Genomic DNA, 16,153 nt, shown 5'->3' on the forward strand with positions numbered 1-16,153 from the left:
TGATAATGTTAAATGAAGCACCATTAATTCAAATTAGTTATATTTGAAACCTGTGTGGCGGTGTAAAGAAAATCCGCCCCTTCCGTGCTCATATCGGGATGTGAAACAATTAAGTCGAGATTATATAAAGGAAGAATGGCTGGGAAAAAAGGGGGGGGGGGGTAAACTCAAACACCAAGTGGCAGGTAAGAAAACCACACAATGGACGCAATTCTTACCTGAGGAGTTGATCGGCGGGAATGAGACGCACGCTGTATTAGGTCAGGTTCGGAAATAAAGATTCACCAGGCTGCAGAGAGTGTAACGAACTGCTGAAGGAACTCACAAGATCTTCATTCCATTGGGTTTTGCTAATCCAGAGAAAACACTGCCTCCCAAGGAACTTTTCCCTGCCAGACATGGTCAGCGATATTGTTTGCACACTAACGCACCTAATCGCATGCACTTCAACCACACATTCACGAGTCACTTTAAGTGACCGATTTATATTACTGACTTCCATTTAATTTCCCTTTCAGTATATCTATGACTTTGGTTGGTTAAGAGAAAAAAATATATACTAATCCTGTTTTTTTTTTTGTTTTTTTTGGACCGCTGATGAGTGTTTTAGAAGAGAATTTGGAAGAGAATGCCTCGGATCTGCTGATCTTGTTTACTTTGACGTCTACTCAGTTCATTTAATTATGCTTGTATGAAAACCTTGTCGTTTACAATTGTTTTTCTATTTATCATTATTTAATTTTTTTTATTATTATTCATTTGTTTTTTTCCTTTCCTCCTGTGTTTATATGGGGTTTTGATTTGTGTCCAGAATTGTGTATAAAGAGGGGAAAATATATATATAATAATGAATTCTTTCAAACTGCAAGTTGTTGTTTGTTTTCTACCAACTAACATACAAGCAATCCATCTAGTTTTTGTGTAACTGTGGTTCTAAAAATCTCCCTGGGTTATTATGGTATTTAGAAATTTATTTGGTGACCGGCCAAAATCCTGTTTGGCACCCCAACTATGAAATAGATACTGTTTCCAAAAAGTCACTAGGGCATGCCACCGTTACACCTGCCCTCTGAGAAATCCTTAAAACTTTGTTATAAATTGAAGCAACACCTCCCCCTTTGCCTTTTGGACACGGCTCATGTTTAAAACTGTAATTTCGGGGGGTGGACTCATTTAAAATAATGTAATCATCAGGTTTTAGCCAGGTTTCTGTCAAACAGATCACATCTAGATTGATCAATGATCATATTATTTACAAAAAGTGTTTTCGTAGAAAGGGATCTGATATTCAATAAGCCAAGCTTTATCATTTGTTTATCCATATTGCATCTGTTTTTTATTTGTTGAACCTAAATTAAATTGTTACTCTTAAATTGGTTTGGACGTTTTTTGTATTTTCTTGTTCGGGGAACAGACACAGTCTCTATAGTGTGATATCTAGGTGAAAGAGTCTCTATGTGCTGATAATTAACTGACCTCTGTGACGTGAGGCAGCTAGCAGATGGTCGGTTTAGCAAGTCTGTCTGCCTCCGGAACCGAACAATATACAGGAATCCCTGAGCTAGACTCATCCAAAGCCCTATCTAGAGCCCTAACATTCTTACTGTACTCAATTAAAGTTTGGATGCGTGTCTCTAATTCTGAAATAAAATCTTCTCTGTTAGCCTAACTATTTCCCTGCATTTACCACATGTGAATCCCTCATCAGCGACAGAGATAGATAAACTGTACATGTGGCAAGAGGTGCAAATAACAATAACAGGGGAAGCCATTACTCACCGTGATGAAATGTTCTTACCACAGTTGTTTGATGAACTTGAGTGAGAGAGAGTAGCGATTGAGTAGAGGAGAAAAGAAAATGCTAATGACAAGATAACGCAATGCAGCTGCACTGCACTCACGGATTTAAAATAAAAGTGAATTATCAAAATTAATCTGATAAGATTGATCGATAATATCAGAAATATGGTGGGAAATCAGTTAAATTTTATCATTTTATACAACAAAGAGTGATAGTAAAAACATGAACACTTAAAAACATTCAAGCACCTTTAATTATATTCATCCCATATTCTTGCATGTTTCTCTTAAGAGTTACAAGCAGATCATCAAGCCTGCTGTTCTGGATCCTGGCCCATTCCTGATAGCCCATATTTTGAAGGACATGGAGCAACTAAGCAGAGCTCTAGGCAAAGGGCTGGATGATACAGTCAGTTCAATTCATTTGACCATCCACAGTCTACTGGATCCCCATCAGACCAGCAAGTGTAAGAGTCCCACAACTCATCTTAAATTTGTCACTTGCCATATTGATCTCCTGCCTCAGATATTCTAGAAATATTATATTTTGTTATTCTAAATAGGGCCAGTTCCTTATGATCCAAACCTATCCACTAAAGATACAAGAAATGGATGGGAAAATGCCATGAATACTGATGTCATCACAAACCAGCTGAAGGTCAACATGTCATCTTTTAGTACATCACAGAACCCAGAATGCATTATGCGACTTTTTTTGCATTTTAGTTTTAGTGTGTAAATCATGTTGCCTTTAGCAATGGAAATGGATCTATAAATGTATTTACAGTTAAAAACATATTTCATTGTTAAGTAGTTGTTTTATAATACTGGACCTAACAAAAGCTGAAACCTGAATGTTTAAAATGTGTTAATTGTTGCATTAAGGACCTCAGTAGTAGGATATTTATATTAACCCTTAGATTAGCGGATTATTACTTTCCATTCTTTGATCTTTCTCTCAGGTTTTGGAGCATCAGCTAAAGGAAGTAAACTTCTTCATCAGGAAAGATGAACGAGTGTCTTCTAATCCAGTAATGAAGTTGACATTTGGGGAGCCAGGGCTTTTCCTTCGCTCTCTGCCCCAGAACTCCCTCATCCATAATTCATCCATCTGGAGCTGCAGAAGGAAGCTCTCGATGTTGAGTTTGACACACATTGTGGAGCAAAACAATGGCCGGGACACCTTGCCAGTGCTCTGGAGGTTCCTTCAGAGGGTAAGATATTTATCAACCAGAGTGTTTGTCATTAGTTGAACAATTAGAGTATGTATTTCATGATGCCTGCTTTCTAGACCGATTGTTTATGTTGTGCAGACAGTCATTTGATTATTAGCATGGTTGACTTTGATGTTAGTCTTACTGACATATGAAGGACCAGCCATAGTTTATTTAGTTTTAACATGCTGGTTAGTGGTGGATGTATCTGCAGTTATAAAACAGAGTGGAAAAATTTTGAGAAAACAGCAACTGTAAAGCTGTATATTTCAGGAAGCAGAGCTACGGTTGGTGCGGTTCCTTCCAGACATCTTGGTTCTCCAGAGGGATTTGGTAAAAAAGTTCCAGAACACGACAGAGCTAAACTACAACACTATTGGAGAGTTCCTGCAAAATCAGAAAGCAGGTACCACCATATTATTGATGATTGCCTTGGGGAAATTTTTGAGTCAGTATGGAGATATAAATGATTGGTCAATGATTGATCATTACATTGTTGTTAATAATTTCAGTAAGCTTGTCGATGATTGATTTGCCCATTTTAAAGGGTTAGTTCACCCAGATAGCAAATTTATGTAATTAATAACTTACCCTCATGTTGTTTCAAACCCGTAAAACCTCCGTTTATCTTTGGAACACAGTTTAAGATATTTTAGATTTAGTCCGAGAGCTCTCAGTCCCTCCATTGAAGCTGTGTGTGCGGTATACTGTCCATGTCCAGAAAGGTAAGAAAAACATCATCAAAGTAGTCCACGTGACATCAGAGGGTCGGTTAGAATTTTTTGAAGCATCGAAAATACATTTTGGTCCAAATATAGCAAAAACGATGACTTAATTCAGCATTGTCTTCTCTTCCGTATCTGTTGTGAGAGAGAGTTCAGAATCAGTTCAGTTCAGACACCCTGTGTGTCTGTCTGCTTCACGCTGAATCACACATGCGCAGTATCATCAGCTCCTCGGTTCACGAATCGGACGCGTCTGACAGAAACGGTTCTTGACTCTTGAATGAGTCAATGTTTTGTTCGTTATCTGGCTCGGCTCGGTGTTCATCTTCAGTTTCTCTTCACAGCAGTTCAGTCAGTGTACTGTTTGAGTACATTAATTTCACCAGGATATTGGTTTGTTTGACCTCAGAGGGAGTGTAAGCCACATTAAAAAAGTTAACAGCTTAAGTCATTTGTGGATTAATGCATATTAGAGATGCGAACCGTTTAAAACTATTCAGTTCGATTTGGTGAACTGAATGATTAGTTCGCGAACCGGATATCCAGACTGCTTTGATTTGAACTCTCTCTCACAATTTCTCTAATAATCAAGTTTGCTTTCATTGCAAAAATAGTGATTGTGCCATGTTTTCATTCAACAGCTTCACTCGCTGCTTGGTATGAAAAGCGCATAAAAATCTTTATATCAACTTGGAACCAAATCAGGGTATCACTGACTACCACAGGTAACCCATCTCCTACCTACAATGGCAAGCATAAGTTTGTTAAAATAACTGGATTACTGCATTGATTAAAATATTGTCTGATCTTCATCAAGTCACAATTGTAGACAAACACAGTGTGAATTAACTAATATCTCAAAACATTGTACTTTTCAAGTATTTCAAATTGAGTATTTTATTGAAGTTAAGTGTAGAAATCGAGGGGGGCGCTGTTTCTAGCAAGGATGTAAGACGTGTTTCCCCGCTGCTCTGAGAGAAAGTGTTCCATTTACTCATTTATTTGCACAGTTTTGTATAATTTCTTTATACAAGTTGTAAAAATAGTTTACTAACATTAGAAGAATCACTCGCATTGACTGTAAGTCACGAATATGTCGTCTTCTCGAGCGAAAACCGACGCGGGTAAGAGCGGCCGCGGCAAAACTGCACACTCGCCGGAGGATGCTGATGAGGCCTCGGCAAACATCAAGTTTACAGACAGTTCATCTGCAAACATAACTGTCATTCAGGGCATGTTGGAGTCAGTCAAAAATGATATTTGCCAGAAAATTGACTTATTGTCATCGGATCTGCGGTCAGAGATCGTCACAGTTAGACAAGAAGTTAAAGACTGGCTAGGCCCTTTGCAGCAAAAAGTTGACGCTAACGCTGACACTATTAGAGAACTGGAACGTTCGGCATCTGATCACAGTGATCGCATAACTGAAATGCAATCAGTCATATCCACGCTTCAAAAACAGGTGGTACAACTGGATGCCAAATGTGAAGATCTGGAGGGAAGATCCAGAAGGAACAATATTCGCCTCGTCGGATTACCAGAGGGAGTTGAGGGTTCGCATCCAGCTGACTTCGTCTCTCAGCTTTTGCAGAGCTTGCTGCATCTTCAGGAGAAACCTCTACTTGACAGGGCACATCGTACACTGCGTGAGAGGCCAAGGAAGGGGGAGCCCCCCCGTCCCCTTGTCATTAGAGTCCACTACTTTCAAGCCCGTGATGAGATTCTACGACGCGCCGCGCAGCTATCTCCTCTGATGCATGATGGAAATAAGAGATCTGTCTTTGCGGACTATACAACTGCTGTTGTGAAGAAACGAGCTGCTTTCAAGGATTCAAAACGTCTCCTTCACTCATGCCCCGGGGTTAAGTTTGGCCTTCTGTTTCCAGCTGTGCTGCGGATCACTCTCTCCAATGGTGCTGTACACAAGTTTGAGGACCCGGCCGCCGCATCGGACTTTATAAAAAAAACTGTCTTACCTGCTAATACCTGAGGTAAATATCATGTAGTCAGTTTGGCTTTAAACAGTGTGCACTGACCAAAATATGGCTATTGTCACTCTGCTCGATAACTTGCCTGCGAGTGTTGTTCCTATTAATATAATTATGTTAGTTTAACATAAGTTCGCACACGTTATTGGTGTTATGGACAAAGTTTAGTCCTCTGTTTTTATTTATTTGTGTTTAATTATTATTATTTTTATTATTATTATTGCACTTTCTCCCAGGCAGCATAGAGTTAATTGTAGCTGTCCGAGTGTTAAAAGGGTAAAGTGCATGTGTCTCGTTTGGGGAGATGCTTCTGCTGAGGTGGGTGGGGGGTGGGAGAAAAGGGGTTTTGTTGCTGTTTTCATGTGTTTTTTTTTTTTTTATTTTTATTTTTTTATTTTTGTTTTTTTTCTTTCTTTTTTCTCGCTTTGTTTTCTCTTCCTCTTTCCTTGGTCTCCGCTCAATTTTTGTCAGTTTCACAGTAAACAATTATTTCACATTCAAAATTTGATCCATATCATCTATGCCACAACCTAAAATGACGCAACATCTAAGTGGGAGGAGTTTTACATTTATTAGTTGGAACTGTAATGGAGTGAACAATCCCGTTAAGCGTAGCAAGATACTACATCACCTCCAACATTTAGGAGCTCACATTGTCTATCTTCAAGAAACACATCTTAAAATTCACGACCACCTATTGTTGAGGAGAAGATGGGTTGGGCAGGTATTTCACTCCAAATTTCAGGGTAAAGCCAGGGGTGCTGCAATTCTTATACACAGGTCAGTTCCTTTTGTGTGCTCTGATGTCATAGCAGATCCCAATGGTAGATTTGTCATTGTCACAGGTAAAATCAGTAATTTTCCAGTTATTCTCGCCAATGTTTATGCGCCTAACTGGGATAACGATAATTTTTTTAGACATTTATTTTCTGTACTACCTGATACTTCTTCTCAACATCTTATTTTGGGAGGTGATTTTAATTGCTGGATTAATCCCAAACTTGATCGTTCCTCTGTTAGACATAATACACCATCAAAGTCTGCAAAGGTGATTCAGTCTTTTATGGAGGAATTTAAGGTCTCTGATCCTTGGCGCTTTTTTAACCCGTCTGGGAAAGAATACTCTTTCTTTTCTCAGGTTCATCATACTTTTACTCGGATTGACTTTTTTTTGATAGATAACAGGTTAATTTCTTCAGTTGAGTTATGCTCATACAACGCTATTGTTATTTCAGACCATAGTATGAAGATGTGTATTAAGGAACTCGAGGGCACACGTCCACCGTGGCGTTTAAATACCCGTTTGTTGTCAGATGAGCAATTTGTGGAATTTGTTTCTAATCAGATAGATTTGTTTATATTGACAAACAAGTCTTCAGATGTTTCAGCATCCCTCCTTTGGGAAACCATGAAGGTGTACTTAAGAGGGGAAATCATCTCATACACTGCATATAGGGAAAAAATGAGGAAGCATAAACTATCAGAGATCATTCAGAAAATCGCCCATATAGATAATATCTATGCAGTTTCTGCATCCCCAGATATATATAGGGAGCGTCTTGCTCTACAAGCAGAATTTGACATTCTTTCATCATGCTACGCAGAGAATTTAATGCTTAGATCTAGATACAAATACTATGAAGAGGGTGATAAGGCAAGCAAGTTGCTGGCCCATCAATTAAGACAGGATTCATCCTCGCATCTCATTCCTCAGATTCAAACCTCATCAGGGGTAACAACAAACCCTCAGCTAATTAATGATCATTTTAAAGAATATTTTATTTCCCTATATACATCTGAACAAACTGATAACCCCCTTGCTTTTGATGTCTTTTTTAGCAAACTGAACATACCCATTGTCGATTCTGCTGCCCATTTGGAAGAACCAATCACTATAGAAGAACTCACTCAAGCTATTACCTCTATGCAAAATGGTAAATGTCCAGGGCCAGATGGGTATCCAGTAGAGTTTTATAAAAAATTTCTAGACAAATTGGCCCCCATGATGATTGACATGTATTTTGAATCATTTGATTCACTCAAGCTCCCCCAGACACTTAATCAGGCTTCCATCTCTTTGATATTAAAGAAGAATAAAGACCCCTTACACTGCACTTCTTACCGGCCGATCAGTCTTCTTAATGTTGACTTTAAGATATTATCAAAGTTGTTGGCAATACGTTTAGAGTCCATTTTACCATCCATTATCTCCCCGGATCAGACCGGGTTTATAAAAAATAGACACTCTTTTTTTAATATTAGGAGACTGTTTAATATCGTATACAATCCCTCTTCTTCTGTTGTCCCAGAGGCTGTCATTTCATTAGATGCAGAGAAAGCATTTGACCGGGTGGAGTGGAGGTATCTTTTTTACACTTTAGAAAAATTTGGTTTTGGTTATAAGTTTATCTCTTGGGTGAGGTTACTGTATTCTGGCCCACAAGCTTCTGTCAGGACCAATAATACTCGTTCAGGTTATTTTCCCCTCCATCGGTCCACTCGCCAGGGATGCCCTCTGAGTCCGCTACTCTTTGCCATTGCTATTGAACCTCTCTCTATTGCACTGCGATCTGATTCTTCTATAATGGGCATAAAAAGAATGGGTACAGAACAAAAGGTATCTTTGTATGCGGATGACCTTCTTCTCTACATTTCAGATTTGGATAGGTCAATACCTACAGCACTTGGTGTCTTAAAGTCCTTTGGTTCAATTTCTGGTTATAAATTAAATCTAAGCAAGAGCGAGATTTTTCCACTGAACTCTGCTGCTAGAAATTACCCTTTACTTAATTTTCCATTTAAGATCTCTCATCATAGATTTACCTATCTTGGAGTTTGCATCACAGATACATTTAAAGACCTTTTTAAATTTAACTTTTCTAAGTTGCTTCTACAGATGGAGAAAGATTTTGAGCGCTGGTCACTGCTTCCCCTGTCCTTGGCTGGAAGAATCAACTCTGTTAAAATGAATATTCTTCCAAAATTCTCTTATTATTTTCAGTGCATACCCATTTTCCTTCCTCAACATTTTTTTCGTCAAATTGATTCTCTAATTTTGGGTTTTATTTGGAATAAAAAGATCCCCAGAATTCGTAAGGCTTTTCTTCAGAGACCCAAAATACTTGGGGGAATGGCTTTACCTAACTTTCAGTTTTATTACTGGGCTACAAATCTTAGGGTCATGCAATACTGGTTAAATCAAGATTTTTCACATGATTCATTTGTATGGCTTACCATGGAAGCTCCCTCATGTATGCCTACTTCGCTAGCAGCCTTAGTACATGCTCCCATTAAATGCTCATCTTCTCCCTACACCAAAAATATTATCGTTAAAACTACATTGAGAATCTGGAGGCAATTCAGACTCCACTTTGGTTTACAAACCTCTTCTATTTCTGCACCTATAGCAGCAAATTTTGCTTTCTTACCATCATTAATGGATAGGACTTTTTCTCAGTGGTCGGCATTAGGTATTATAACATTTAAGGATTTTTATATAGATAATGTATTTGCATCTTTCCAGCAATTACGGGAAAACTGTGCAATGCCCAAACACAATTTTTTTAGATATTTGCAAGTTCGTAGTTTTGTTCGGGACACGCACCCTCAGTTTCCTAGTCTCCCTAGTGTTACTCCCATTGACTCCTTCCTCAAACCTATTCATGTTATGAAGGGTATGATCTCACATTTTTATGAAGAAATCTGCTCCTTACGTGAAAGCTCACTTGCATCTATTAAATCTCAGTGGGAGGAAGACATAGGAGAAAATATTCCAGAAGAACAATGGGAAAAGATTCTAAGTCGTGTGCACTCCTCATCATTCTGTGCCAGACAGGGTCTGATGCAGTGTAAAATCCTTCATCGCAGCCACTGGACCAAAGTTAGACTTTCTAAAATATATCCTGAGGTAGATCCCATGTGTGATCGCTGTCATCAAGCCCCTGCATCTACTGCGCATATGTTTTGGTCTTGTCCATCTCTACACAAATATTGGTCTTTGATCTTTAAAACATTATCTGAAGTTCTTGGAATTTATGTCCAACCTTTGCCTGTCACAGCTCTATTTGGTACTCTTTCTCTTTCACTTGACATGCCCAAATATAAGACTGATTTTGTAGCTTTTGTTACTCTTCTGGCGAGACGCCTAATTTTAATAAATTGGAAATCACCTACACCTCCCACTCATTCTTCATGGATTAATGATATCTTTCATTTTATCAAACTAGAAAAAATTAGGCATACAATAAAGGGGTCTTCTGACAACTTTTATAAAATTTGGGGCCCTTTTCTAGATTGTGTAGGGAAGTGAAATGGTTTTAAACACCTGTCTATATCCCCTCTGGCAGTAAAGAATCTTCTTACACGCAAGATTAACCTGAATATGTCTTTGGATGACCAAGCTTTATATGGCTTCTCATTTTTTTATTTATTTCATCATCTCTCCTTTTTTTTTTTTTTTTTTTTTTTTACTTTTTACTTTTTGGTTTATGTTGCTGTTCTTGCTTATTGTTTATACTTATGTCATTGTTTTATTCTCTCATGCTGAATGCTGTTTGGACGTAAGTTGCATCATATGACGGATCCATAATTGTATATTTCCTTTTTATTATTCCTTTTTTTATAACTTAGAATTAACTTTATTCTGTCTCTATTTGCTATTTGGTTCTTTCTATGAACAAAAGAGACGGAATTGATTACATTTATGTGATATTACAATGGTATCTGTAATTGTGTGATGTACTCTGTTTATGTGAAAAAAAAAAAAAATCAAAATAAAGTGGGGAAAAAAAAAAAAAAAGTGTAGAAATCGAAATATTTACAAGCATTCACAGACTTATTCTTTCCTCTGTCATGACCACTTTCTTTCCACTTTAGACCACGGTGCATTAATTGACAGATGACTGTTAATTTTTTCCATTGATGAGTGATGCATGAGATGGTCTCTTTGTGTCAGGTGAGATAAAGCTGCCGAATGATTACACTCAAGAGGATCTGGGTCTGGACGCAGACATGCAGGTGCTGCTGCCACAAAGAAGTGGCCTGGGGCTGTGCTCCACCGCCCTTGTCAGCTACCTCATCACCCTGCACAACGACCTCATCTACACTGTGGAAAGGTACACCGGAGAGGAGTCTGGGTAAGACATTCAGCAAATTTAGTGCTATGCCATTTGTGGGGTTTGATATAGTAGTTACTGCAGTTATTGACTTCAGCAAACCTTTAATCATCATGACATATAACTCATCATGTATCATATGTGTCTATGAGAGATATTTCATACCATGGGTCTTTAGATGTTTACTTTTATTGATCGTTCACCAGTAGTTCTCTGGCAGCTTAACTCAAGGTTTAAAGTCCAAAAGGCAGCTGCTAGACTTCTTAGTGGCACACTCTTATTCTCTCTGCATTGGTGTGTGTTTTAGAATAGAGTTTAAGGGGTTTTCAAGATGGCGGCTTGAATGGAGGCTGTGTGTAGTTGAGCTGGTAGTGTCTATTTGCTGAGTTTCCTGCTATTACAATTAGGGCTGGGCGATATATTGAATATTAGCAATAATATTTCATATTTCATATTTAAGCAAACCTTCCCAAAAGAATGCGCCGAATGTCCAAAAAATGAACATGTAACTGCGGACTACCCATTGCGGAAGCGCCGCCGCCGATGATCTGAAAACATTAACATGCTGGAGTTTAGCGACCTAATTAATGAAAGCATTGTTTAGCCGGTCCCATGTTCTTTCATGAGATCTCGACTGTATTGTTTAAGATTGTGATTGCTGACTAAATGCACTTACTCGGCCACTGATGTTTGAATAGAGAAACATAGACAATGGCCATTTGGGAATACTATTAGGGAAATTCCCTGTTAAATTTACCAGTCTTCATAATACAGACAGAGAGAGTGCAAAAGTCTTTGGTATTCATTTATATATATTTATATATAAGAAATAGCTATGTGCTTCAGCAACTAGCTCCCCATCAAAGAGGAATTTTTAGTGTCAGTGGGAACATAGTTTCATGCCACAGAGCTTCTCTTAAAACCTTGTTTTCTAAGTTAAAAACTTTTTGTAAAAATTTTTCTTTTACAAAAACTTGTAAAAAAAATAATAAGATAAAATAATTATCCCAGTTGCAGTCTAAATTGTGAATTGCATGCACTAAAAAGTTGACTGAATGCACTTTCCGTACTTGTTTTGCACTACTTCAGTTACATATAAGTTCTAAGTTCACTGGATGTGGAGCCTGTTGGTAATACTTGATTGCCCAATGTAGATTGTAGGCTTTCCAGATAAGTATACACTGGTGCGAGTTTAAATTTGTTGGATATTTCCTCGTTTCTTTTTGTCGTTAGGGGACCTCTTTTCACTTGGGCTCCCATTATGCAACACGAGGTAAAGTGTGTAACTTTTTTTTAATTTTACTTACCACTTGTCTGTTTGGCTGACATCCACATCGTTCAAATTGTACATTTGGACTACATTATGTATGATATACAATTAGAATGCTAAAGCTTAAAGTGTGTACATGAAATGTTAATGGTATTCATACACCTATTAAAAGAAGAAAAGTTTTAACTTTTTTAAAATAGGAGGGGGTACAAATTGCTTTACTACAGGAGACCCTTTGAAGTGATCAGTAACGTGCTAAGCTATCACATATATATATAATAAATCAATTTGCTGGTGGTTATGTGTGTATAATCCTCTATGAGATTTTTTTGCAGTGTTCTTTCGGGCTGGATTCAGAACCAGGTGCTCGACTTGCAGTGCTTCCTTACTAGTTGATATTATTGTCTAGCTGGTATGACAGCCCTGATTCCAGCTTCCTGGATCATGCGGCCAGGTCATAGGCTTCTGCGGGAGCCTTCTTAATCACCAGGCCCCTGGCACGGCACTGCAACAATTTCCTGGATGTCTGGCCAGGTCCGCCTGATGGGCTTCCTGGTCACCTGGATATCCCTTCTTGCTGACACATCAAGTGGGAAGTGCAGGTGGCATTTATGAGAATCTTCTTGAAAAAAGGTTGTTTTAGGCAGTGCTCCCCTCGCCTCAGAGGGTTGTATTTGAGCTTGCCTCTTCCAGTCTGTTCGGTAACTCTGCAATCCTTAGGAAGCTTTAAGTACACATGCTAAGCTCTGTATATTTTCTGAATCCATATGGTGGCAAGTAGCACGCAAGACTCTGCGCACTTTCTGAAATCCGGTACGGTAAGGGTTACGCGCTCTGATTTATTAACTAAACTGCTGCCGCAAATTCATTGCTATTCCCACAAGAGGCAAACGCACTCATGCATACGCGTTCTACAAACTAGGGTAAATGGTGAAATACATCTCCCATAGTAGTCCCGCAATTGCCTCACAATGAGCACAGCAGAGCAAATCTCGAGAGCTGAACGCACTTGCTCTTTAGCAAACACATAGCATGCGAGCCGTGTGAACTGCCGGTATCATAGCAAAACCTCTGGCGAGAAATATGCACTCCTAAACACTGTAAGCTTCAAACAAAACGGTCAGTGAAGATGAAGAAGAGTCAAGTCACCTTTATTTATATAGCGCTTTAAACAAAATACATTGCGTCAAAGCAACTGAACAACAAGGTCTTTGGGGATCTGTATCTGGGGCTCTAGTTGTCCTGGTCTCCGCTGTCTTTCGGGGCTGTAGAGGTCCTTTCTAGGTGCCGATACACCATCTGGTCTTAGTTACGTACTGGATCCGGGTTATTGTAGTGACCCTCTGATCTGGATACAGACTGGATCTGGTGGCTACGGTGACCTCGGAATAAGAGAGAAACAGATTAATATTATTTTAGATGCCATTCTTCTAATGATGTAGCAAGTACATTGGGTGTTCTGGGAAGTGTTCCCGGTTCTGGTTTACCTAATTAATGCAGCTTAAAAATCCTTTAACGGATTTGGATATTAGAAGCATATTAGTATGTTATGTGTAAGCCAGGTTAAAGAGATGGGTCTTTAATCTAGATTTAAACTGCAAGAGTGTGTCTGCCTCCTGAACAATGTTAGGTAGGTTATTCCAGAGTTAAGGCGCCAAAAAGGAAAAGGTGCTGAAGGCACAGTAGTGACCTCAGGGGTTGTCGCAAGTCACTTGATCGAAGTTTTTTGCATTGTATGCTTCAGCAACGGGTCACAACGAGGTGTTCCTCATAGCAACCCCGAGAGGACACACAGTTCAAAGTTCCCTTGAAAGGGAATTGCTTTTATTAACATTTATTGGCCCTTTGGCCACCCAGGCGATTTTCTGACTACAGCATTTGCCAAATTAGGGGAGTTAAGACACCTGTTTATTTGGGGAGATTTTAATTTTCATTTATGCCCCATTATAGATAAATTCCCAACAGGTAAATCATTATTATCAACTCAGGCTAAAACTTCTAAGGCTCTCCGTGAAAATTTGAATATGTAGATATTTGGATGACCTGCTAGAACAGGAGTATACTTTTTTCTGTAGGGTTCATAGCTTCTATACTATGATAGATTATTTATTTTCTCCAAAAAATATGTTGCAGCATATAATGTCTTGCCATATAGGTAATATATCTATAATCGACCATGCAGCAGTTTTTGCTAAATATACTCATTTGGGAAACAAAATACTAAAAAATAAACACTCTAATAGTTGGAGAATTCACCAATTAATTTTGGCTGATCGTAATTTTATATCCTATTTTACTGAGGAGTTTAACTCTTTCATGTCCATTAACTCTGCCTCAACTGAAGATTCAATTCAATTTAAGTTTATTTGTATAGCACTTTTTACAATACAAATCATTGCAAAGCAACTTTACAGAAAATTATGTTTCTACAATATTAAGTAGTAGCTTATGATGACTGTCAGTTTGTGCACGTATGACAGAATTTTTAGAAAATTAATACAAGACATAGTCAGCCAGACGATGAACATTATTAATATTATTAATAATTATTATAAGATGCAGTCACACTTGTAGCAATATTTGTTAGTTCTGTTTGTTGATTCAGGGTTAGCATCATTTGAGGTCCTCTGAGGGTCAGCATCATCTCTTCTCAGGTGTTCTGGATCCAGACTGGAGCTTGTGTAAATCCTAGTTACATCCCGTGGCAAAACATAGAAACAAATAGAGACATCATTAGCATAGCTGCTGATCTAACAAAATAAAATTAATTAGTTTAACCCAAGCTAAAGAATGAGAATGTGCATTTGATCAGATGCAAATACATTTACAATTTTAGATATACATTATTCTAATTCTTGGCGAAAGAGATGCATTTTTAATCTAGATTTAAACAGAGAGAGTGTGTCTGAACCCCGAACATTATCAGGAAGGCTATTCCAAAGTTTGGGAGCCAAATGTGAAAAGGTTCTACCTCCTTTAGTGGACTTTGCTATCCTAGAAATTACCAAAAGTCCGGCGTTTTGTGACCTTAGGGAGCGTGATAGATTGTAAAGTGGTAGAAGGCTAGTTAGGTACGCAGCTAAACCATTTAGGGCCTTATAGGTAAGTAATGATCATTTGTAACTGATATGGAACTTAATAGGTAGCCAGTGCAGAGACTGTAAAATTGGGGTAATATGATAATATTTTCTTGACTTGGTAAGGACTCTAGCTGCTGCATTTTGGACTACCTGTAGCTTGTATATTGAAGAAGCAGGACAACCACCTAGAAGTGCATTACAATAGTCCAATCTAGAGGTCATGAATGCATGAACTAGCTTTTATGCATCAGAAACAGATAACATGTTTCATATCTTGGCAATGTTTCTCTAAGATGGAAGAATGCAGTTTTTGTAACATGGGAAATATGATTTTCAAAAGACAAGTTGCTGTCTAATATAACACCCAGATTTTTGACTGTAGAGGAATTAACAGTACATCCGTCTAGTTGCAGATTGTAATTTACAAGATTCTGTGTAGTGTTTTTTGGTCCAATAATTAATATCTATGTCTTATCTGAATTTAATTGTAGAAAATTATTGGTTATCCAAACTTTTACATTTTTAACATACTCTGTTAGCTTAGATAATTTAGAAGTTGAATGAAAAAAGTATGTCTCGTTGAGATATATAGCTGAGTATCATCAGTATAAAAGTGTAAGCTAATTCCGTATTTTCTAATAATATTACCAAGGGGCAACATGTATATTGAAAATAGAAGGGAACCTAGGACGGATCCTTGTGGCACTCCATATTTTACTGGTGATAAATGAGATGACTCCCCATTTAAATAAACAAAATGGTAGCAATCGGACAGGTAGGATCTAAACCATCTTAGAACCTGTCTAGTACCTGTATAGTTTTGTAATCGATCTATGAGTATGTCATGATCTATAGTGTCGAACGCAGCACTAAGATCAAGTAAAACTAGCAATGAGAGATGCAGCCTTGATCTGACGCAAAAAGCAGGTCATTTGTAATTTTAACAAGTGCAGTTTCTGTGC

At 38.1% G+C, this 16,153-nt stretch overlaps 1 protein-coding gene across 6 annotated transcripts in view; it reads left to right on the plus strand.

Moving 5' to 3' along the window:
- Window positions 1-16,153, plus strand: part of LOC113047109 (E3 ubiquitin-protein ligase rnf213-alpha-like) — a 114,530-nt gene that overhangs the window by 61,189 nt on the left and 37,188 nt on the right. For 5 of the 6 annotated variants that reach the window (XM_026208384.1, XM_026208385.1, XM_026208387.1 and 2 more), the window contains exons 59-64: window positions 2,093-2,267; window positions 2,364-2,458; window positions 2,763-3,014; window positions 3,288-3,420; window positions 4,381-4,464; window positions 10,682-10,862. In XM_026208384.1, the coding sequence (XP_026064169.1) occupies window positions 2,093-2,267; window positions 2,364-2,458; window positions 2,763-3,014; window positions 3,288-3,420; window positions 4,381-4,464; window positions 10,682-10,862 (920 nt within the window). Of the gene's footprint in view, window positions 1-2,092; window positions 2,268-2,363; window positions 2,459-2,762; window positions 3,015-3,287; window positions 3,421-4,380; window positions 4,465-10,681; window positions 10,863-12,074; window positions 12,395-16,153 lie in introns of those variants that run through there. The other variant, XM_026208389.1, reaches the window with a different exon arrangement.

The sequence above is a fragment of the Carassius auratus genome, chromosome 28 (assembly GCF_003368295.1).
Source record: "Carassius auratus strain Wakin chromosome 28, ASM336829v1, whole genome shotgun sequence".
Lineage (NCBI taxonomy): Eukaryota > Metazoa > Chordata > Actinopteri > Cypriniformes > Cyprinidae > Carassius > Carassius auratus.